Source organism: Phoca vitulina, unplaced genomic scaffold (genome assembly GCF_004348235.1).
Source record: "Phoca vitulina isolate PV1807 unplaced genomic scaffold, GSC_HSeal_1.0 scaffold54, whole genome shotgun sequence".
Lineage (NCBI taxonomy): Eukaryota > Metazoa > Chordata > Mammalia > Carnivora > Phocidae > Phoca > Phoca vitulina.
The window spans coordinates 8,062,995-8,087,810 of NW_022589757.1; the positions used below are offsets into that span (position 1 = coordinate 8,062,995).

Sequence of the window (24,816 nt, forward strand, 5' to 3'; positions counted from 1 at the left end):
ATGGCCATGAGCGAGCTGGGCACCCAGAAGGGCAGCGATGGTACTGTTTCTCGCCTGCTCAACGTGGTAGAAAGTGAGCTGCAGGCAGGGAGGGAGAAAGGCGACCCTACGGAGAAGCAACTTCAGATCATCCTGGAGGATGCCCCTCTCTGGCAGAGATTCAAGGAAGTCACTAACGAAATGATCGTGACCAAGAATGGCAGGTGAGTTTCTCCGCGGCCCTGCTTGGGCTGGGAGGGCTTGGCAAGGGTGGTGAGTCCCCTGAATTTCGAAGAGGCTGCCCTTCTTCACTCAGAGGCAGTGGGGGCTGATTAAAATGCTCAGGAGAAGGACAGTCTCACTCGGCTCTCCCCCAGCCAACTTAATTAATTTCCCGAGATCAACAGAGAAGTAGAGGACGAAGCCACCTTGCATGCATTTTCAACGGAGAAATTCTGGGAAGGTACCAGAAGTGGGGGCCCGCCCTATGCGTTAGGGAAATTAGTCTGAAGAGAATATTACTTTTTGACTGACTGCCTATCTTGGGGCAGACCTGAGCTCCAACTCAGTTCAGATAAGGTGAAAGTCAACTTTATTTGGAAGCTGAATGTTTCCTCTTAGGTATAGCAAACTTGCCGGAAATTCTGGACCAGCTGAAGATCGGGAGCCAAAGGGCAAATGTAATCTCATTGCTAATTGCTCGCTACCTCTGCTTCCTGGTGTGGGTTTGTGGTGAGTGTTCGTTTGATATTGTGTATGTTTGTGATGACGTGAGAGCCGTGGAAGTGATAATACCATCCTGAAGCCGTAATGCACTGCCTGAGAAAAGAGAAGATACCTTCCTTTTTCTCACTGCAGCAAATTAGAGATGAACAGAAACTGATCTCTGTTGGCATTTCTTGGATTCTATTAAATCCAGCCCTGCTAAGTGGCTGTCAGAGTAACTGTGGGAGCTTTCATTAGTAGAGGAAACGCAAATATTTGGAAAGAAAATCTCTCTGCTCCCAGCTTGGCCAGACTGGCTCCCAACGTTCAGCTGATGCTCACAGATCCTTTGCTTCACAAGGTCAAGAAGCACAAAAGTCAGAAGACATTTTCAGTATGGTTAGTTTCAACAGGACTCCGATCGTGGCCCTTAGGAGAAATTCTGCTAAGGGAGAAAAGTTGAGGCCAACGGGACTTCTGGCGGGCTTTTGTCCTTGTGCAAAATGCTTCCTTTCCCAATGTCTTGCTTTCCTATTTTTGAATAAAATGCACACTATAGAAAACGAACCATCCCTTGTCTCTCTGGGAGAATTATGAACTCCAACGCTGCTGCATGGCGTTAAAGTGTTCTGTAAGGGGAAGGTGTGCCAGAAATAAGGGCATTTCAATAAATTGTGATCACTCCTAGTAGAAGGAATATTAATCTTGCTTGGAATACCAACCAAACAAGCTTGATATTTCTATTCACTGTCTCTAAATGGGTCCCCTACTTATTTCATATATAGGATTTGTTACTTTTAATATTTGTAGTTGTAACGACCTCCGTTCCTACTCTTGATCTGTATTTATCCATTATTTTTGGTAGAAAGAAATAGAAAATCTGTTTTTAATTTCAAAGGATCACTCCTAAATTTCTAGTTGGATTTACTTTCTTTCCTTTCATAGCTGAACGATGATGCGGTTGTAAAAGTTTTGTGATGTCCAGTAATAGGTGGAACTGTTTATTATTCCTTGTACTCAGTGGGTAGTGGTTGTGCTAATATTTAGCCTCATGCTATCTATTTGGCTGTCAAAGGGGCCATCTATGAAAGTAAAATAAGCACAGTCACCAAGTAAAAATACAGTTTATCTATTCCTATGGGGAAGAAATTACAGTTTCTGAAACCATTTCAGATTTAGTTTAATAATATGATATATTGGCATGTACTTTTACAATTTAGGAAGAGCTTCCTCTTGCCTGTGTTCACCTATATGATATTTTTCTGCATATTTAAAATGTAAAATCCTTCCCATGTTTAATGTCCTTTAATATTAAATATGTGAAAAATATTCTTTGTAGAAAAGTCTCATTACAATCAACTTGGTTATTCTTATCTCTGGAGGTCCTGGCTGCCCTTTCCCATTTTCCAGTGAACTGAATCTTCTCTTGGGTTCTCTTATGGTCTCTGAACCCCTTAGGGTCAAGATTTTGCCAGGAGAGAGACAGTTCCCTTTACACTTCGGATAGAGAAGGGAAGACACACGTCTAAGAAGTTGATGTGTTGGTAATGAACGAGCTTGGCCTGGAATTACTCTCAATCTTTTATTTTCACAGATTAAATTGTTAGTGACACCTTATTGTTCTTGATACAGAAAGATCTTGTTTCCTGTCCCCTCTTCTCTTATCCATCTGTTCCTGTGAATCTCCCTTGTACCCCCTGTCTCCTGCCTGCAGACACAGCCCGTCTCCTCCGGATGCTTCACCCCTGCCTTTCACACCAACTCCTGAGCCCGGGGAACTTGCCCCTGTGGCTGTTCTCTGTGGAGAAGATGATTTCTGTTATTTTACACCCAGCTCCAGCCTTTTTCATTCATATAACCTGCCAGCCCCTGTGGGTAGAGTTCTGGATTTCTAGAAGCATTAGTGGGGTCATCAGATAGTTCCTGTCCATTATAAGAGTCTTAACTCTAGGAAACAAACCGAGGGTTGCTGGAGGGGAGGTGGGTAGGGGGATGGGGTAACTGGGCGCTGGGCATTAAGGAGGGCACATGATGTGATGAGCACTGGGTGTTCTATGCAACTGATGAATCACAGAACTCTACCTCTGAAACTAATAATACACTCTATGTTAATTAACTGATTTTAAATAAAATTAAAAAAGAGAAAGTTTTGAAATAACATAGGATGGACTGATGAAAGAATTCAGTCTCATTTTCAAACAGAGACCCATTTGTATATATAAACAGGAGGCTTGCCTCTGACATGGATCAGAAGTAGAGGGTTTTCCTCTGGATTATCCCCAGAAACTGGGATCCTGACGACCTTCATTCCTCCCTCCATCTCTCCTGCCTCCCTGTCTCTCCCTCCTTTTCTTCCCCTGCTTTTTTCCTTCCCTCTTTTTAAATATAACTTTTAGTTTTCCATGCTCAGTTGTCTTTCAGATATAACAACAATTATGATACCTCTTTACTAGAACATCTTCACTTTAGGGGACAATGCTATATTTCATATATATTTCCATGCAGTTGAATAATTTTGACCCAGTTCTGATTAGATTTGCCTTGAAAAGGTTTTCAGAAATTGGAAGCATTTCGAATGTAACTGGTGCGTCCATTTGTTGTCAGGAAATAAGTGTTGGGAATCATTAAGTTGAATTTGCCAGTGATTCAGGGCAGCGAGCTGACGTGAGGACCGTGCAGGAGGGGAGAAAATGGAGGTTGTGCATCAGCCAAATAAATTTCTGTGCCCTGTAGGCCACAGACATTTTTCTCCCAAGTTTACAATTACGATTCATGAGGATCGTATGTGTTTGTGTAATCTGCTTCTAACCAGGTCACACGAGCTTCAATATACACATGCGCATATGCGCCAAACACACACACACACACCCACCCACCCACACACACACACACACACACTCCAAATGCTCCGATGAGCATTTCATGAATATTATAGTTCTGTGAGGAGATAGAGGAAGGTGTTTACAGGTGCGAGTGAATTTTATCTTTAACCATCTCTGCTATTCCCCCACCTACAAAAGCTGCCCCCTTTCTTCCTGCAAACCTCACTCCTCATAGCCTCCTTCAGCAGCACTGGCTCTCGAGATCACCTGTTAGGAAAATAGAAACTGAGAAACTGGCCTCCTGGCAAAGGCACATGGAGCTCATGGGCAAAGCCAAACCACCTATGGTTCTTCAGCATGGTTTGGGGGAGTGCTTGTTCATCTTGCCACGTTTGCTTTCCTGTTCCTTCTCCCTCTCTCTCTCTTTCTCTCTCCTTTCCCCCACTTCTGAATTAGGGACCAATTTACATGTTTCTCAGCTCTTCTAAGACTCTGGGGCTTTTCTGTGATTAGCCAGACCTTGGAAAGAAAAGGAGGAAAGGTTAACTGGATTAGAAGTGCAGTTCATCCTGGACAACAGAGCTGGGCGTGGATGCTGCCCACAGGTAAATACATAGAGTATCCCCAGACGATGCATCCTGCTCATTGTGAAGTGGAAAGAGAGGTGGAGGTGAGGTAGAGGAGCTGAACTTGGCCTAGAGTTAGGATGAGTTCCAGTCCCGGTTACAAGATTTGTGGCAAGGTGACTGACTTATTTATTCCTCCTCGGGATAACGGAGGTTAAAAACTACATAGCATCTCTTAGTTCATTTGTGTGGTGATAAAAGAATAAAAGCATTTTTAAAATAAGTTTTTTTTATTTGAGTATATTGACACGGTGTTGCATTATTTTCAACATAGTGATTTGGCAAGTTTATACATTATGCTATGCTTACCGCAAGTGTAGCTGTTAAACAAAATAAAAAAAATTGTAAGTCTTGGCAGATGAAGACTAAAGAGAATAAAGCAATAAACCATTATGTAACTTTTCACAAAGGTTTTTTTTTTTCCCCCTTTAAGTAGACTCCACACCCAGCATGGAGCCCAGTGCAGGGCTTGAACTCACAACCCCGAGATCAAGACCTGAGCTGAGATCAAGAGTCAGACACTTAACCAACTGAGCCACTTAGCTGCCCCCATTCTGTAACTTTTTAGCTGTGTCCTTCTAAAAGCCAGGGCACTATGGCTTCTTTACTTTTTCTTTCTTTACTTTTAAAAAAGAGCTTTATTGTGATCATTCACATACCATACAATTCACCCACTGAAAGTGTACAATTCAATGGTTTTTGGTATATTCACAAAGTTATACATATATTCCCTCAAATAATTTTTGAACATTTTCATTATGCCCAAAAGAAATCCTGCATCTCTAGCCATCACCCCCGTGGTCCCCCATCCTACTCAGCCCTGGCAACCACTAATCTTCTTTCAATCTGTATGGATTTGCCTACTTTGGACATTTCGTATGAATGGAATCATACAATATGTAATTGGCTTCTTTCACTTAGCGTAATGTCTTCAAGGTTCATCCATGTTGTAGCATTTTTTCTTGCCAAGTCGTATTCCCCTGTATACATGGGCCCTATTTTTTTAATCCATTCATCAGTTGCTGGGCATGTGGGCTGTGTCTGCTTTCTTTGCTATTAGGAATAATGCTGCTATGAACATTCGGATACAAGTTTTTGTGTAAATGTGTGTTTTCGTGTCTCTTGCATATATGTCTAGGGACGGAATTGCTGGGTCATATGGCAGCAGGGTCTTTAACTGGTGGAGGAACGACCAGACTGTTTTCCAAAGTGGTTCCACCATTTTACATCCCCACCAGCAATGTGCAAGGGTTCCAGTTTCTCTACCTCCTCAACACTTGTCATTGTCCACTTTTTAATCACAGTCATCCTAGTGAATGGGGAAATGATCCCTCCCTGCACTTTTGATTTGCATTTCTCTGCTGGCTGATGATGTTGAGAACCTTTTCATGTGGTCATGGGTTCTTTAGAACATCAGGTGTAGCACCTGAACATAGCAGGAAAGGAGAAAAGCCATTACACAGTCCCTTATTCTGGAATTAAAGGTCATGCTACGTTCTTTGTGAGACCTAGCGTGATACAGTTAGGAGGGAGAGCAGAAATGAAAATTAGATCCCCCCCTCCTCATTTTGCCTTAGTCACACTGGTTTTCTCTTTCCTCAGTAGTCCTCAATGGTCCAGGCTTATAGGACCCCAGGGCCATTTACTTGCTATTCCTTTTGTGTGTAGTTGCATTTATAGAAGTCATTTCTGGTGTCTATAGGACTCATTTCCTCTCCTTATTTGGGTCTTAGCTTACTGTCCCCCTGGACCTACTAATATCCATCTAGAGTATTTCTCACTCTTAATTTCCCTATGTGACATCACCTACTTTTGTTCCTTCATAGCACTCTTGCAGTTGAAAATTATCTCCTATATTTAAAAAAAGAAGCCTGTTTACATTTTTTGTTGCCTGACTTCTGGTGTTTCAAGGTAAGCTTCATGAACAAGACACTGGGTCCGTATTTTTTTTTTTTTTACCAGTGAACCCTCACCTCGGACAGTTCCTGCCATAGAGCAGGTGCTCAAAAATCATTCTTTCAATGAGTGAATAAACCTCTAATTAGGTATTAAGATTTGGGAAAACATTGAGGGGACTTTTCCCTTCTTTGTGACCCATATTTATTTTCTAGAAAAATCAAAAAGGAGAGACACCATGTTCTACACCTGAAACTAATGTAACATTGTGTGTCAGCTATACTTCAATTTTTTTTTAAAGATTTTATTTATTTATTTGACAGAGAGAGACACAGCGAGAGAGGGAACACAAGCAGGGGGAGTGGGAGAGGGAGAAGCAGGCTTCCCGCTGAGCAGGGAGCCCGATGTGGGGCTCGATCCCAGGACCCTGGGATCATGACCTGAGCCGAAGGCAGCCACTCAACCGACTGAGGCACCCAGGCGCCCCTCATTCCTGTGTGTTCTTAAAACAAACCAAACCAGACATCTTTAGCATTTCAGAAAAAGCAATGGACCGGATATCAGATAATCTCTCTGTGTACCTCACAGAAACAAGCCAGGCTCTTGACAGTGACCCAGTGTGGCCCCTGGGATCATTTCTGATGTCCACTTCGGTGATTCTTGGCAAATGGCATTTGTGCCTTTCAGGGGGCTTCTGCTTTCTATACTTGGCCAATATTATTAAAATAATTGAAAACGTTAAAATATGTTGTGGAAGGGAATAGTTTCCTCTGATATGAAGAGAAAAGAATAGAGGAAATCCTTCTGTTGAAGAAAAAGCAAAAGAATATGCAAGTGGACGAATTTCGATGCCACAGGTAGCTCCCGAGGGAAGGACCATCATTTTCCTTTACATGAAAGTTATCATGTCATTAAGGGACAGGAGTGACGAGGTGAGTCACGCAGCACTCAGGCAGGACCTGGACTAGAGATGCATCATCTGATGCAGGTTTTCCCCTAGGAGTTTCATTTAATTCATATACTTGTCCTAACGTCCTATTTAGATTTTCTCTCCTTGAGCCCGCCAAGACTGAGGGAGGGGAGAGACAGCTCTGCTGGGAGCCGAGGGAGGGAGGGAGCCTTCAGCATTTCCCACGCATAATCCCAAGGCCAGGGTCTCCTTTTTTTTTTTTTTTTTTTAAGATTTTATTTATTTATTTATTTTTGAGAGAGAGCGAGAGAAAGAATGAGCTGGGTGGGGAGAGGGGCAGAGGGAGAAACAGACTCGCTGCTGAGCAGGGAGCCTGATGTGGGACTCGATCCCAGGACTCTGGGATCCTGACCCAAACTGAAGGCAGACACTTAACCGACTGAGCCACCCAGGCGCCCCAAGGCCAGGGTCTCCTTGCAAATGACTGTGAGCCAGCTGGAGAATAAAAGCTGAGGTGGTATAAGTTATTGATTTGCTCTGTTTTTTAAAAATAATTCATATGCCATCAAATTCACCCTTCATAAGTATACAGTTCAGTAGATTTTAGAATGGTCACAAAGTTGTGCAAACATCACCACTATCTAATTCCAGAACATTTGCATCATCCTTAAAAAGAAACCCAAAGCCATTAGCAGTCACTCCCCTTTCTGCCTAGACTTCTCTCCAGAGAGAAAAGTGGAGGCAAGTGGTACCTGTCAGCCAGGCGGGAGAGAGGTGAAGCTGATGTCCTTCGTGTTTTCAACTTCCGAAGTCACTGCCCCATGGTCGGATTTTGGAACAGAAGGAGAGCGGGGCCAGCTGAAGGGCTTGGTTGTGATGACAGGATAGCCAACACTTGCAAAGCCCTTGTTAGGTGGCAGGCATTAGAATAAGCACTTTGATGAAGTAGCTCATGGAGTTCTTGCCACAACTCAATGAGGCTGGGTGAGCAAGACCATGAGATGGAAGCTTGGAGGGCAGCTTCAGGAAGGGCAGGAGATGGAGCCAGAACCTTCACTCAAAATCACCCTTCTATCTGGCCTCTCAGAGGGACTGTCGAATCCTTGCCAAGTGCCGGACCAGAGACACGGACCAGAGACACAGACCAGGCTCTGTATTCTGCGCAAAGAGATGGGAAGTGGTCTCGAAGGCAGGGCGTTTAGAAAAGGGGACTGCGGGGTGGGGGTAAAAACAGAACCCCTCCATGCAGCGGGAGGACTAAGTTGGAAGAGGAGCCAGGAAAGGAAATATCAGTGAGGTGGGATGCGCCAAGGGAAAACGATTCCCATCTATGTCCAGATTGCTCAGGAAGCCCACGTAATTTCAGCTCAGGAGACCGGGAGCCTGCGTGGCTGGAGTCTGTCTCTAGGTCCGTCCCTTGTCATCTGTCTGTCAGTTCCTTCATTTTCCATATGTATCAATTCCATTCTACCTCCTCTCAACGCTGGCCACCTCTGGCCATAGTAGGATGTCCTTGGTGACCTTCCAGATCCTCGTGTGCGCCCCTCTCTGCTTTCAACACCCCATTCCTGGCATCCGCAGACCCCTGCTCTCAGTAGCAGCCGGTCCGGTCCATCCCAGCTTCCCACTCCGGCCACCTGCCCCGTTCTCCTCCCAGCCTCGTAGAGCACAGTCCTCTGACTCTCCCTGCCCTCACTTCCTCGCACATCTCCTGAGTTATTTTCTCAAAAGCTAAAGATGCTCTATACCAGCACATCTTAAGCTTTAATGATCCTGTGACTCACCTGGGGATTTTGGAAAAGCACAGCTTCTGATTAAGTAGGTCTAGAGTGAGGTCTGAGGTTCTGCATTTCAAATGACCTTCCACCTGATCCCGATGCTGCTGGTTCAGGGACCGATTTGAGCAGCAAGTGTCTAGACTCTGGATTGTTAGCTTCTCATTTTGGGGATTCAGATTTTAAAAGAGGTACTGACAAATAAGACAGTGTCTGGGGCAATCAGGTGGTGGTGGGGGGCATGTCTAGAAACCAGGTCTTTTAAGGATAATCTGGAGTAACTTAGTACATTTGGTGAAGGAAAAACAAACCAGCGGGAATGAGAAGCCAGGTGGGGGGCCTCTGCAAATATGTGAGAGCAAACTTGCTGGTACTGTTCTCAAGGATGGCAGCAGGACCGAGGAACCCAGGTCGGTGCGTCTTGAGCCCAAATTCCCACAAAATGCTCAGTTTAGGGACGGTTCCACAGTCATGTAAGTTCAGTGTGTGCACAGACCCTATCTTCGCAGAGGTTTATAGCGCACCTTAGCATATTAAAGGCTCTGAGAAGTCACGCAGGGAAGGAACTGGTCTAACTCTGTAGAGCCAAGCATTCCCTCACTTCCTTTACCCTGAAACCATGTTTTCACTGTTCATGCCATGACTGTCATTCCGAGCTGGTGTTCTCTCTGAGAGGGGGAAGGACTGGTTTGTGGCATTCGTGTGAAAACTGAGGCACCCCAGGAGGAAGTCTTTGAAGAAAGCTCTCTGTGAGAATGTGGCATCTGATTGAAGCACTTTGGGCTTTAGGTTCCTCTGTCAAATGACTACATCAGTGGTTTTCAGACTTTAAAATGGAGCACAATGGTTTGAAGTAAAAACCCCAATATAACATGCATTTGTAAAAAGAGGCTCTGTTGGGACCGGGGATGCTGCCCTGGGACATTCTCTGCACCCCGAGGCGCTCCACGGCAGATCTCCTGAGAGCGGAGAGATGGCTGGACAAGGCGCAAGGTGTCCCGCACACGCTAACGTCTGTCCTGTGCCTCAGTTTCTGCCTTTTCTTTTAGACGGATGTTCCCCGTCCTCAAGATTAGTGTCACGGGGCTGGACCCCAATGCCATGTACTCCCTCCTGCTGGACTTCGTGCCCACGGACAGTCACCGCTGGAAGTACGTCAATGGGGAGTGGGTGCCCGCAGGCAAGCCAGAGGTCTCCGGCCACAGCTGCGTCTACATCCACCCGGACTCCCCCAACTTCGGGGCCCACTGGATGAAAGCTCCCATCTCCTTCAGCAAAGTCAAGCTGACGAACAAGCTCAACGGAGGTGGGCAGGTACGATCGGGTCGCCCGGCCACCCGGCCGCCCCGCAACACCAATCAAGAAATATCAAGGGTGCATTTAGGCAATTAGAGGGGTCCTCACCGGCCTCTTCTCCCACAGAAGCCAATTATTCCCTGGAGTCCAAATGTGAACAGGAATAAACAGCTCTTAATTGGTGCTTTCGGTTTTTAATGGACTTCCTGATGTTAAGAGAGTGAGAGAGTGCTGCCGTTTACTTAATCATCAAGAGTCCTTTCATAGTTTTGTCTTGTGTGTGGTGCTTTTTACCCAGCCCTGGGGAGGAGATGTTTGCGGGTACCAGGGTTCTGTTTTTCTCTCTCCTCTTTTTTGGTGTAAGTGGCATGTTGGCAATAGACAAATGCCTTAATAAAAAGCTGCTCCTAAATGAAATAATTGCTGTCTCCGCTGGGACATTACGATAATTGTCAATAGAATAGTGAAGCGGCTTTGGGTTTTCAGAAAAACAAACAAACCTTAAATAAGGAAGGTTTTATTTAAGGTCTCCAATTAGAGGGAACAAGAATTCGGGGCTTTTTCCTCTTTTGTTTTCTCTGGGAGGGTTGTGAATACTAGGGTATCGGGTAGGGTTGTGATTTATGTTAGAAAATGTGGACGGTTTTGGGGGCAGCGCCATGCCTGGGGGAGAGGTTTGCTGACCCCGCTATTTCGTGTTGTGAGCCTCTCAGCCCTGGGTCTTCGTGCCTCCTCTGACCCCTGTGCTTAGCCTGCGGGGACCCGGGAGCTCAGGCTTTAGCAGGAGGAGGTGAGCCACCCAAGTCCTGGCAGTGTTCAGAAGGTTCCAGGTGTTTATTAAAACAGGAAATTGAAAAGTAAACGGTTCTTGCCCCCCCCGTTTCACAGCATAAGACTTGCAGTAAACCTCCGTGTGAGTCACAGAGAGTGGACGCAGTGTGACCGGCAGGTGTCCGATGTCATCACCCTTCAGGTAGTCGCTTGCGAAATGCAGCCATGCCAGTGTTTTGAGATCTCAGGTTTCCTCTTATGAAGAACAACAATATATCTTAATGGATCAAAATCTGCATCGTTGTTCTGAAAATAGGGAGAGAAAGGAAAAAAAAGGACGAAGGATTTGGGCAGAGAACTGACACTCTTTAGGAACAACTTTCTGGCAAGTCCGGCATAAGCGCTGATGTTAGGCTCCCTGGAAACTTCCGGAAAACTGCCCCCCTCTTCAGTTCTCAGGCGAGGGGAGTGGTGTGGTGGCCCTGGCCAGGCGGGCCATCGAGCCACACACTCTGCAAGGCTTCTCTTTCTCTCCTTCTCCCGCTTCCACAGATAATGTTGAATTCTCTGCATAAATATGAGCCCCAGGTTCACATAGTGCGTGTTGGAGGTGCCCATCGAATGGTGATGAACTGCTCCTTCCCCGAAACCCAGTTCATAGCTGTGACGGCCTATCAGAACGAGGAGGTAAGCGTGCATGGGCGCGTGTGCAGAAATGCCCCCTGGAAGGGTGTGGGAGGATGGGGACCACGTGTGGATGAAAGCTGGGTTTCCAGGATCTCAGTGATCTCAGCAGAGATGAAGTTGAACAGTGGAGTAGCCCTTTCCACTCTCTCTTGCCTGTTTGCCAACGGCCTGCCAGAGCTTCATCTCTGGGTGCCAAGAAGGCGAGGTTGTGCATTGCATGGAAGCCAACAGAAGCCCAGGGGTCTTTGTTCTCAGGGCCCCGTGGGTCCTTGGCCCGCACAGAGCTGGGTGAGCTCCCGCTCCAGGAGCAAGTCTGTGAGACTTGAGCCGCACCTGCAGTCCTCTGGGTTGTGTTATGCTATCCGTCCTGTTTGCTAGATCTTCTGAGCACGCTTAGGTCTTTCCTGCCTGAAGGAAGCCACAGCCCTTAGAGCCGAGGAGCCAGAGTCCGGCCTCTGTGGATTAGCTGTGGGCACGATGTTCGGGTCCATCTGCACACTCAAGAGCTTCCCAGGTCTGCTCGTCATCAGAAGCGCCAGGGGAGGGTTGGATTCTTTCTGACTAAACTTAAAAAAAAAAAAATTTTTTTTTAAAGTAATACATGTTCATTAAAGAAACCCCCACATAATAAATAGTACAGAAGTATGTTCAGTGAAAATGAAGAAGAAAAGGTACAAATGATCTCTTTCTGTCCTGCCTTTTGAATCCCACTCCCCAAGGACACTACAAATAATAGCTTCAAGTGTGTTTTTCCCCCACACATATCCTGTGTATATATAAATATATATGAGAATATGGGCTTCCTCACATAAGTTGGCTCGTGTCGTACGTATTAGTCTGCAAATTTCTTTTTTTTCAGGTTTATCTCTTTTTCTGAAGTGCCTGCAGAGGATATACTGTATTTCAGGCAATCAGCTCCCCACCGATGGACATTAGGTTGTTTATAGTCGTTTTATTTGCTATCATAAATAATGCAGCAAAGAATGTCCCGGAACATCCACATCCACTGTTGTTTGCTTGCATGGATGAACACCCAGCAATGGCATTGCTCTATCAAGGAGAGCGTGGGTTTAGAATCCTGAAATATCACCAAATTGCCTCCCTCAGAGAGCATACTCATTTCAGTCCCCACACCATTCCTGACAGTGGGGATTAGCAGCCTTTTGCAGCGTTGATAACCTGATAGGTTAAAAAAACAAACAAACAAAAAACCCCAAAACCAAAAAAAACCAAAAAACCAAAAACCAAACAAACCCCAAAAAGTATCTTATTGCTGCTTTCATCTGCATTTCTTTATTTGGAAGCTCTTAAAGAATTTGGGCTCCCTCCCAGCCAACTGAGTCCGAATCTCCAGGGATGGTACCCAGAATCTGTAGTTTCTAAAGTCTCCCTAAAGGATTCTGATGAGCATCCGGGCTTGGAAATACTACCTTAGTGCCTACAGGTAACATTGAGCTGTCGGCTGAACTCGCATCACAGATGTGCAGAGAAAAATGTAACTTCTTTTCTACAAGTAGTCTGGCCTCTTGGCTGAGCCCCTCTGACAGGCCAGTGGGAACAGAGGTTAAATCTTTGGATCATTTCAACAGGTACTGTCTTTGTTGGCGAAAACATGCTGTGTTCAAGATGGCCAGCCCTCTCCTGCTTCTCTTCCTCGGATGGAGTCTGGGTCTTTGAGGGGAGGGTCTGGCTTTAGCAACTCTCGAGAGTGTGTGTTTGTGTATGTTGGGGGGTGTTGGGGACTCTATCTTAGCCGCCTGATGCCGTATTTCAGCCTTGATTATGCCCCATGGGAATCAAGCTCAGGGAAGTCCAACCTCAGAGCCTCCCTCTGCTGTCAGCACTTTCCTGCTGAGTCGTGTTGGTGCCCCCTGAGAGGGGAGCGGGCCCGTGGGTAGATGCTGGTCTCACTATGCACCTTGACCCCTCCAGGTTTAGACCAGGAGAAAGACCCGGACATCAGACCCTGTGGTTCTCCTCCCTCTTCTGACTTCTCCCCCGTTCCCCGGGTCAGAAAGAGTGGTGCTTTCATTTAACTCTTCTTCCTTCTACCAGGCCCTTGCTGAAATAAACATTCTTTTCAATGCTTTCTTATCTAGCAACGATTTGTCAACTGTGACCGCCTGCTGGGAACGCCGCGGTGGGCATCACAGATGTGTGCTGCCTACATCTGTACATCATGAACAAATATACATCATGTATGTGTGTATGATGTCGGTGGCTCTGAAGAATGAAGCCGGCGAAGGCCGTGGGATGGAGTGGCAGCGGGTGGGAGTGATAAACTGTGTTTCTGTGATCTGAATCACCGAGTAAGTGATCATTTAAACTCAGGGAGTGATGCTGGACCGTGCTGTCTGGGAGACGTGGATTCACACCTGCATCACTCCGACCGTGTTCCCGGGGACTAGAAGAGTAACTGACGTGAGGGGGATGTTCAATATGTTTAAAAAAAACCGGATGAATAAATAAAAGAAGGGATGCTGGGTTTAGCACTTCGGGCTTTGCACATTTCTAATGCTTTGCCCTTTCTTTGCTCACATCACTTTGCATTTCCCATTTTCACCACGGGCCGCAACACAACGTTCTTTGTCAGAGACAGCACACTGGTAATTTCGTGCAGAATTGAGCAAAGAAACATGGAGAGGGAGAACAAGCGAGGGGGGTTATTCTGACTTTACAGAAATTCACAGGCGAAGATAAAGGGCTCTATCTGTTCATACATGTTCCACTTTCACTAACGCTTCTTGTCTTTGCAAACGTAAGATAACAGCTCTCAAAATCAAGTACAACCCTTTTGCCAAAGCCTTCTTGGATGCCAAGGAAAGGTGAGTAGAGAAATTTCAGTAAAATCTTATGAGTTGACTTCTGCAAATGTGAAATTTATGCTCATCTTGAAAGGAGCTTGCATTAGCTTTGATAAAAATAGGTTGGTAACATTCAATTCCATATTCAACAAAATCAACAAAATTCAATGAACTCCTAATCATCTGTCCCTCAGAACAGAGCTCCAGGAGAACCTCTAACTGGCAATGTTTGCTCAGCTCTGTTTTACTACCGGTTCTTGAAAGTAACACAGGCACATGCAAAAGAAATAATGAAGTGATTTAGATTTTTAGTAATTCACTCTGCCCTTCCTCCTCAATTCTGAGTAGTATGGTTTCAATAATGTTTTTTTAAACTACATGTAGTCCAGGAGAGGGAGTGATTCAGATGAGTAGTTCATAAAGGTGAGAGCTTCATATCTTTCAGGTCCAAGGGAAGACCATTCAGAGACTTCTGGGGATCGCTTCTTGGCCTTTTGGCTAAGATCAAGTGTAGTATCCGTTCTTATCAGTTTAGAGACTTCTGGGATGGTGAATGGTAATGCTACCACTTGAGGCTAGTGATTCTACATCTTCGTGTTTTTCTTTTCCATTCTTGGAAAAAAAAGAACATTGGTACTTAATTGACTTCAATTGACAGACTTTGTCTGTCCTGTTAATATTTGATTTAATTTAATTTCAGATAACTAAAAGCCTGAGGAAAATCTCATGTGTGAGATGAACAGGACTTTGAGTAGGTGGTCCTGACTTGGAGTTTGGAGTCCTGACTTTGCTGTTTCCTGGCTGTTGGATCTTACATAAGTCACGTTGCCTCTCTGAAGCCCACTTTTTAACATCTGCAAAGTGGGCATAGCAATATTTTCCTCGCAGGATTATTGGGGGATCTAGCATATCACAGATGCGCTCATGCCCCGAAGTCCTACGCAAATCCCAGCTGCTGTTATTGCTTGAATTTTGTCAGGCAGGACCAATGACCACAAACCAGTGAGATCATACTAAGTAGGGATAGCTGTAAATACGGCAAATTGGAGTAACATTAGGTTGCAGTTCAAGGAGGAATTGCACATTAGATAAAGTACCCTGGATGAAGAAGGGGGGAAAGATCTGAGACAAAAGGTGTTTCATTTTCTTATTCCAAGAAATGTATTGCTTTCCAAAGAGAATTTGGGGTAGATTTTCTGCTGGACTTGTATAATATGCTGGACAGCCAGGGCGCCCTTTCGCTCTCTTTCAGGAATCACCTCAAAGACGTTCCGGAAGCCGTCTCTGAGAGCCAGCACGTGGCCTACTCTCACCGTGAGTTGGGCGAACACTGGGTGGGATGCGCCTGGGGGGCACTGGGACCCATCGCCCACCACACTCAGATGCTACCTGTCGCGAGTGCTCATGGCCCATTCCAGAGCTTCTCTTAAGACTCAACATGTTATTTCTTCCACTTGAGACAAGTGTATGCCCTTTCCAGAACTCCCAGAGAGAACTGGTGCTCCTGAGGGGCTGGACGGGATCTCAGGCGGGAGATAGGAACGGGAGTGATGGACTTCTCAGACTGGCGTGTTCCTGTCCCAGAGGCTAAGGACTGTCCCAAGTGCATTCTGGGAGTATCTCCTACCTCTCCACTCTCCCCTCTTGGCGGTCTGGCCTGGTCGCCCCTGTTCTTAGTGTTTGCTCATTTTCGAGTAGGTTCCCACCACAATGCTTCAGGCAGGCTGTGGCCTTGCCCGTGGGGAGGAGTCTGGTGGCTGACTGGACAGCCCCAGGTGAGGTGAGTGATAGGCTGCTGGGGACTCTGCAGGTGCTGGGTGTCCCTAACAGGGCGCCGGGCTCCCCGTGTCTGGATGGCAGGGGAGGCCCCGTGAGGGAGGAGGTCCCCTGAAGCTGCAGCAGAAACCCGGGCCAGTGAGGTCAGCGTGGAAGGTTAACCCCGGAGTCGGAGAAGCGTGACTGAGAATCCTAGTGGTCCGTTCAGGCGCTCTCTGCCGCCGTCAGGCTCTGGGGTTCTCTCCTTGCTGCTTCTCCTAAGCCTTTGTGCATGTTCCAGGGCGGAGCGGAAAGGGAGCAGCTTGCAGGAAAGCACTTTTTAAAGCGAGCTGGAGAAACAAGCCTTTTGTAATAGTACCGGCCCCGTGGGCAGAACCGCATCTTTATTAAGGTCAGGCGTTGCAGTCTTCTCCTCGAACGTCTTCGGGTGTGTCCATTACTTGTGGTGAGCCAAGTGCGCAGGAGCCTGGTTCCGGGCGCCCCCAAGCCTGGCTTTGTCCACTGAACATCGAGAACATTTTCTTTCTCTTTCTTTCTTTCTTTCTTTCTTTCTTTCTTTCTTTCTTTCTTTCTTTCTTTCTTTCTTTCTTTCTTTTCTTTCTTTCTTTCTTTTCTTCCTTTCTTTCCAATTTGGATGCCTTTTCTTTCTTTCCGTTTCTTGTTTGTCTTTTTCATTCAAAAACCAATCTCTGTGAAATGTTTTATAGCCTTCCAGAATGTTCTGCATGATTCTTGCGTCAGGGTGTCCCAGCCAGCTCCCCACTTTTTGCTTCCAGAATCCTCTGTGGGGTGGTGAGGGGAGCCACCGTGGCCCCTCTTGCTGGGAGTGAGAAAGCAGACACTTTCCCACGGGGCAGAAAGAGACCTTCACTCGCATGTAGGCACACTAAACATTTCCGAGTAGCTGGAGAGGACACATACATCCAACATCCCCTTCTCAGACTGACTTTTAATTTAACTCAAGTAAGTCAGAAGCAACTTAACTTTTGCATTTCTGTAACTTACTCATTAAAGGGTCTTTCATTATATGGCTCTGTTCCAGCATTCCTCAAGAGGCTTTCCAAACTTTGATAGGAACTGCCATCCTTGTGCTAAGCAGCAGGGAAGCTGCTCACATGGAAGGGGAGCGGCAGCGGGGCTGGCCTCCGTCTCTCTGGGGCAGACGTTCAGAGTCGCTCACACAGAGACGTGGTATGCCAAGTGGCTGGGGACCTGACGTCTGGTGTGGAAGCTCAGGGTTGGTCCCTGTGTCTTCCTCTTGTCTCTTCCAGTGGGAGGCTGGATCTTTTCCAATCCGGATGGAGTGTGCGCAGCAGGAAACGCCAATTACCAGTATGCTACCCCCTTACCTCTGTCTGCTCCCCACTCCCACCATGGCTGTGAGCGCTATCCTGGCCTCCGAGGGCACCGGCAGGCTCCCTACCCTTCTGCCTACATGCATAGAAACCATTCTCCCTCAGGTGTGTGGTTTTGCTAATTAAGCCCTTGGGGGTGTGGGTGGGGGGTGGTGGGGGTGGCGATGTGGAGAAATGGTCAATAGCTAGTAGTAAAAAGAAGTATCTGAAGATGGCATCCCTTTCATCTAATACATGTAATAGTATTATATATTATTATTTTAAGATTTTGTTTTATATATTAATAGTTGATTATGTAATTATGACATTATTCGTGTCTTATAATTATTTCATAAGGCAGTCTCCTGGTTTCTATTGGGTGTGTAGGGCCTCCTCCCAGGGCGCCGGTGGACTCAGCTTTTTAAGCTGCATCTCTAAGAGCCAAGTTTTGGGGGCTCTGGGATCCTCAGCTCACTGCCTTCCCGTGGCTCTTTTCTACCACTCGTATTCCATGGCTCCATCGGGACACCCTAAGCTCTGTCTGCAGAGGGTCACCAGCTGCCTATGTCCCTTCACATGCCGCCCCCAGCAACCTTGGAAGCTGCTGCCAGGAAGGAATAAAATGGAGCTTAATGATACCAGAAAGTGGGCAACGTTCCCACTGCGTCCTGGTTCCTTCGTGTGGTCAGCACATAAAACACAGCTTCTGAGCCCCTGCTAGGTGCCAGGCCCTCTTCTAGATGGTGGGGATAGGAGGGTGAGGAAGGTACAGTTTCTCCCCTGAAGAAGCTCAGGGCTACACGAATACATAAATAACAAATCATAACACAGTGTAGCCAGAGCTCTCCTGTGGGTCCTCGGACCTGTGGCATCACCTGGGAACTTGTTAGAAATGTAGACTCTTGGGTTCTCCTTCTGAAAGAGTCCACATTTTAACAAGATCCCTAGGTGATTCTCATGCACATTAAAGTTCGAGAAACATTCCATGAAACACACAAGCCAAGGTGCTGTGGGAATGAAGGAAAAAGAGCAGCCTGAGCTGCCCAGGGGGGTTGACGCTTACGTTGAGATTTGCAGGATGAAGAGAAGGGGACAGAGGTGGGAGTGGGCAGGAGTGAGGGTGGATGGCAAGGGATCCAGGAGAGGCGAAGGGAAGAGTGGTGTGAGCAAAGGCATAACGGGGAGAGGACCTGGGGTGTCTGGGGGATGGATTTGGAACAGAGGGTAGTGGGAGAGGTGGAAGACCAGAGCTGAGGCTGAAGAAGTTGCAGAGGCCAGCCAGGCGTATATGCCGGAATCTTCTTCCTCGCTCTCCTCTTTCTCCCTCCTTCCTCTCTCTTATTATACACTATTTATGCAAATGGAGATTCAAAGACATAGAAGACACTATTCTTTTTTTTTTTTAAATTTATTTATTTGACAGAGAAAGAGATAGTGAGAGAGGGAACACAAGCTGGGGGAGGGGGAGAGGGAGAAGCAGGCTTCCCGCGGAGCAGGGAGCCCGATGCGGGCCTCGATCCCAGGACCCCGGGATCATGACCTGAGCCGAAGGCAGACGCTTAACAACTGAGCCACCCAGGCGCCCTCTTTTTTTTTTTTTTTTTAAAGATTTTATTTATTTATTTGACAGAGAAAGACACAGTGAAAGAGGGAACACAAGCAGAGGGAGTGGGAGAGGGAGAAGCAGGCTTCCTGCGGAGCAGGGAGCCTGATGCGGGGCTCGATCCCAGGACCCTGGGATCATGACCTGAGCTGAAGGCAGATGCTTAACGACTGAGCCACTCAGGCGCCCCAGAAGACACTATTCTTGAGATGTTTCCATTTACTTGGGGTTGCTGAGAAGAATAAGGTGCCGCTCCTCAGAAATCTCATCGGGGGCACTGGCGGGCCCTTGGGCTTGTGTTCAGGGGATGCTGACACAGTCCGTTCTTACAGGGGACTGAGTGTGGTACTGTGAGTCAGACAGATCTGCCTCATAAAGGGCAGATCGTCCCACCTCTCGGAGCCTCATCTATAAAGTGGAGAGGACAGGTCGTTGTTGTGAAGATCAAAATATGAACGGCATGTGGCATATGGTTGACATTCAGTATATCTGAGAGCCTCCGTCTTTTCTGTTTCCCTCAGAAAGTACTAACAAACCGTGGGTACATGTTGCCGTAAAATGGTATCATTGGCCACCGTCTTTGTATGTTCTACGTGCTTCATCAACTGAACTGTTGTTATTTCCCCAAAGTGAATTTGATAGAAAGCTCCAGCAATAACCTGCAAGTTTTCTCCGGAGCTGACAGCTGGACTTCCTTGTCCTCCACACCACACACCAGCATCCTGTCCGTACCCCACACCAGCGGGCCGATCAATCCAGGGCCCAGGTAAGACCAACACCAGCAACTTGCTCATTGGTGGTCTTGGGGGTTGACGTGAGCACTGGAGACTCAAGCTCATTCTTTTCGCTAGGGTGGCTTGGGTTAAGCCATTGTCCTGACTTCTAAGCCACTAGGAAGAGAGGGTAACAACAGGATGGACTTTTCTTTCTTTTCTTTTCTTTTTTTTTTTTAAAGATTTTATTTATTTATTTGACAGAGAGAGTGAGAGAGCACAAGCGGGGGTTGGGGGGGGGAACAACAGAGGAAGAGGGAGAAGCAGGCTTCCCGCTGAGCAGAGAGCCCGATGTGGGGCTCGATCCCAGGACCCTGGGATCATGACCTGAGCCGAAGGCAGACGCTTAGCGACTGAGCCACCCAGGCGCCCAGGATGGACTTTTCTCTCCCAGAGAGCAGGGAGGGGAAAGCACTTGCTCAGCTGTATGCTCTTTCTTCTGTAGCTTTGGTATTCTATTTTTAAAAGGGAAAAGACATTATGGCCTGAAATCATTTGTCCTGAACCAGTCAGAAATATTGTAAACTGTGATGGTAGCAGATAGATACTGACTGTAGGAGGATTGAAGGAATAAGTGTAAATAGACGTTGAGAATTCAAGATGCTGGGCTGTGTGTGTTCTCATAAGCCACCCGTCCTAACAGGGGGACAGACTGTGGGTGCCTGGCCCACAACCCAGGTAATGAGCAGAGTGTAGCATGTAGGACCCATGGCATAACGTGCACACCAGAGACCTGAGTTTCGTTCTGACTTCTGGAAAAGAGTGTGGGGGAGAGGACAGGGAGGGACCTTGGAGTTTGATGGACTGGGCTTTAGTCCCGGTTCTATCTCTTACTGACTTTGTGCCTTCATGCAGTTTTCTTGGCCTCACTGAGCTCCAGCTTTCTAATCGCAAAAATGGAAATAATAGAAGCTACTCCGTAGGTTGTGGTGAGCCCAGAAGGAGAAAATGCATTAAAATGCTTTGTGAGCAGGGGCGCCTGGGTGGCTCAGTTGGTTAAGCGACTGCCTTCGGCTCAGGTCATGATCCTGGAGTCCCAGGATCGAGTCCCACATCGGCTCCCTGCTCGGCAGGGAGTCTGCTTCTCCCTCTGACCCTCCCCCCTCTCATGTGCTCTCTCTCTCTCTCTCATTCTCTCTGTCTCAAATAAATAAATAAAATCTTAAAAAAAAAAAAATGCTTTGTGAGCAGTAACGTTCTATATAAATGCCAGCTGTGAAGTTCAACATAGGTATGCAGAATTTTGAGACGGTCCAAAAAGGGATTCAAAATTAAAAGCTGGGTCTTGGGAGATGTCCGATGATGTGTGATCTGCCCGTCTAGAAAACGTTAGGAGATCGTAGCGTTTTGGGCTACAGCGGGCCTGCTCACACTTACACGTGTGTTAGAATCACCTGGGATATTGTTAAAATGCACAATCTAAGGAACAGGTCTGGCTTGGAGCCTGCGATTCTGCCTTTTAACAAGCTCGTGGGTGTGCTGTACGCTTGACCTTGGTGGTTTTGATACGTGGTGCTCAGGGTCTCGCGCCGTGCTGCCCCACGCAGCCCCCACCGGCCGCTGGCGGCCACTGAGCCCTCGAAATGCCGCGGGGCCCGGGGGCGGTGTGCTGGCAGTGAGGCGCACACACAAGCTTGGAGATGTAGCAGGAAACAAAGAATAAAAATCTCAACTTTTTTTTTTTTTACCTCAAATGCGTGTTGAAATGATGATATTTTAAATATTTTTGGTTCCATAAAATATAATTAGCCTTAAGTCTCGTTTTTCTTTTTCCTTTTTTCTTTCTTTTTCTTTCTCTCTCTTTCTTTCTTTCTCTCTCCTTCCTTCCTTCCTTCCTTTCTCTCTCTCTCTTTCTTTCTTTCTTTCTTTCTTCCTCTCTCTCTCTCCTTCCTTCCTTCTTTTCTCTCTCCTTTCTTTCTCTCTTTCTTTCTTTTTTTCTTTCTTTCTTTCTTTCTTTCTTTCTGTCTTCTTCCTTCCTTCCTTTCTCTCTCTCTCCTTCCTTCCTTTCTTTCTTTCTTTCTTTCTTTCTTCTCTCTCTTTCCTTCCTCCCTTTCTCTCTCTCTCCTTTCTTTCTTTCTTTCTTTCTTTCTTTCATGTGGCTACTAGAAAATTCAGCCTTGCTGTTGTGGCTCACATTTTATATCTATTGGACAGTGCTCGACTGGATTATCTAAGGGAAAAGCATGGATTTGGGTTGTGGTAGGAAGGGAGACAGCGAGTCCTTGAAGATATTAAACAATCGTGTGGCAGGTTCTGTCCTAGATACTTTATGCAAGTAATTTATAGTATCAAAGACATCCACAAGGCTGGCGTTAAAATTCCTATTTTACTGTTGGAGAGACTAAAGCTCAGAAGCATTAAAAACGTCCTGAAGGTCACGCAGTAAGAGGTATAACTGAGTGCATGGTTTTCCCACCGGCCCGGGAGGCATCAGGAAGGGGTCCTGCCCTGAGCGATGTTGTGGAAGCGTCTCTTCTGGAGATCAGGCCCCGAATCTCAGCAAGCCGAGCTGGCTAACACCCAAACACACAACAAGCAAACACTCAAAGCCTGGCCTTCCGTGGGTTTCCTCTGGCCCAGTGAGGTCTGTAGTCTCTGGACTGGGGCACAGAGTGCAGGTGGCATTTCTCCCTCTCGTTCCCTCAGTAGCATGTTTAACCCACTACTGACTCCATAAAGATTCTGCTAGAGAATAGCCCAGGACCGTCACCGCGTAATGAGCCTATTCGCACGCAGTGCAGTATGAGAAGATGCAGAGACTCTAAAATGTCAGGACCTAGGGATGGCCGAAGGCTTAGAGCATGGGTGTTTATCCCACCTGTTCCAAGAGCAGGCATCTTCGTCTGTGTTCGGGTGCAAATATTGCTGCCCATTATGATCCACTGGAAAGCTTTTAAAAATCCTGATCCCCGGGGCTGCATGCCAGACTGGTTGAGTCAGGATCCGTGGCAGCAGGACCCAGGCATCAGTATTATTTTGGAACTTGCTCAGGGGTTCCAATGTGCAGCCAGGTCTGTGAACCAGGGCTTTAGAATAAGAGAAGTCCCACGAGGAGGTCTCGCTCCCCAGCCTTTCTGCCAGGGACCAGAGCTGTTGGGTGGAGACCAGGAATGGAAGAGTTCATTATAACCACCACCCTTTGGTGAGTGCCGTGTGCTAGGCGCCATCTGCTCATCTTCTTCAGTCGTCACAACAACATCTGTAACGTGTGCATAATTATCACTCCGAGTCTTGAAGATGAGGAAGCTGAGACTCAGAGGTGTGAATTGGACCAAGGTCACGGAGGAGTAAGTGGTGGAGCTGGGATGCAAACCCGCTTTTCCCGACACCTGTGTGTCCCGGCTGCCGCACCACGTCAGTTCTCTTGCCAGTGAGCGGTCCTCCCTGCAGGCCTTGCCGTCCAGATCCCCCCCTGTTGCTCTCCTGCCCACCCACGCGGCCGCAGGGCAGGCCTCCAGAAATGAAATGCTGTGTTCAAAATCAAACTTGCCAGTGGCAGGGCCAAGCGTGGAAATTCAGGTCAGGATGCCTAATTATATGCTTATTGCACTGCATTTCCCTGCTGGCCTCAGCTTCCCCACAGGCACAGGGCTATTCTGTGTCAGAGCTAGAAAGAAAGCCGTGGCTGGGCACCTTCTTCCTGGCCCTGGGCCCCCTCGCACCGTGTATGTGCCGGGCAGCTGGCCGGCCTTTCTGGAAGCGTCCTCAAGCATTCTGTGTCTCTGTCTCTGCAGCCCCTACCCGTGCCTGTGGACCATCAGCAACAGCGGCGGGGGCCCGGCTGGGCCCGGACCCGACGTGCACACCAGCTCCCCGGGAGCATTTCTTCTGGGGAGTCCAGCTGTGACTTCGCCCCTCTCTGCCCAGGCACCCACTTCGGCGGGAGTGGAGGTTCTGGGGGAGCCCTCGCTGACCAGCATCGCCGTGTCCACCTGGACAGCAGTGGCCTCACATCCCTTCTCGGGCTGGGGTGGCCCAGGTGGGGGAGGGCGCCATTCTCCCTCCTCCCTGGATAGCTAGGCAGGATCCTAGGGAAGGTGTCAGCGGAGAACCTTGTCTGTATGGAGCATTTAGAAACCCCATCTACTGATTCTAGGGAGTTAGACTGCAGGGTCTCCCCACCCAGTGAGCTGGAGGGTGGGGTGGGTAACGGGAGGTGGTTTAGTTTGGTGATGCTCCCTGGTTTCTTTTCGCACTCCCATTTTCTCTGCAGCTCATCCATGACATGCTTAGGTCACCAGGGTTCAAGGAGTACCTTCCTTGGCCCTGCCCCTTACTTTCAAATGATTCTAGAAGGCCCCGCTTCCTGTTCTGTGGAGGTGATGCAAAGCTGTTAAGTGAGCTCCGAATTTACCTGGACTAAGGCTTCCTAGCCTTGTGCAGCCCTGGAAAGTATCTGTGGCCCCAGGGCTTCTGGTTTGAGACCAAGAGAGGGTGTAAGTCCCCAGAGTGAAGTTATCAACAGTAGCGCTAATCATGTATTACAGCCATGTACCTGGAATTGAGGAAATGAGATCATGTCCTCCCTTGCTCAGAAACCTTCCATGGCTCACCATTGCCTACAGAACGAAGTCAGACATCCTGACCATCAGGACACCCCCTACCATCTAGTCTCAAACCACGTTTCCAGCTTCAGTTCCCTTCACCATCCCATTAGCAGCCTATGTTTCGGTCAAGGCAGACATTCAGCATACTTTCCCCCCCTCTACGCCTTCCCCGGGCCTGAAACATCCTTCTCTGGTCAGTCCCACCTGTGTGAATCCTGCCCGTCCCCGGGGGACTGGCCGAAGCACCACTGCCTGCATCCAGCACCCGGCGGGCCTCGGCACGTGGGACCTTGCCCGCTGCCTGCCGTCCCGCGGGCTTTGCCTCTGCGCGAGAGCTCGTCCCATTCTGCCTTGTATTTTTGTTTACCTGTGAGTGTGTCTCTCTCCCACTAGACTGTGAGCCCCTTGAGGGTGAGGACTAGCCTTGTTGTCTTTGTACCCCGCAGCACCTGGTCCTGTGCCTTGTCTATAGTAGGTGCCCAATAAACTGACCGAGTGCAGTTGGTGTGTAG

The 24,816-nt window shown here is 47.6% G+C and overlaps 1 protein-coding gene and 1 pseudogene across 1 annotated transcript; both read left to right on the forward strand.

The window, feature by feature from the left end:
- On the forward strand, positions 1-23,777 carry TBX19 (T-box transcription factor 19). The gene is made up of 8 exons (XM_032389483.1): positions 1-203; positions 9,763-10,027; positions 11,333-11,467; positions 14,231-14,292; positions 15,524-15,585; positions 17,319-17,507; positions 19,615-19,750; positions 23,492-23,777. The coding sequence occupies exons 1-8, from the start codon at positions 1-3 to the stop codon at positions 23,775-23,777; spliced, it is 1,338 nt and encodes a 445-aa protein (XP_032245374.1).
- Positions 14,750-14,907, forward strand: LOC116622807 (annotated as a pseudogene).
- Positions 23,778-24,816: the final 1,039 nt, after the last annotated feature.

What these genes read in the sequence shown, in the direction of transcription:
- TBX19 (XM_032389483.1), top strand. Translation starts at nt 1, where the DNA reads ATGGCCATGAGCGAGCTGGGCACCCAGAAGGGCAGCGATGGTACTGTT. An exon ending in AGCTCAACGGAGGTGGGCAG is followed by an intron (nt 10,028 to 11,332) that starts GTACGATCGGGT and finishes CCGCTTCCACAG; the next exon opens with ATAATGTTGAATTCTCTGCA. An exon ending in CCGATCAATCCAGGGCCCAG is followed by an intron (nt 19,751 to 23,491) that starts GTAAGACCAACA and finishes CTGTCTCTGCAG; the next exon opens with CCCCTACCCGTGCCTGTGGA.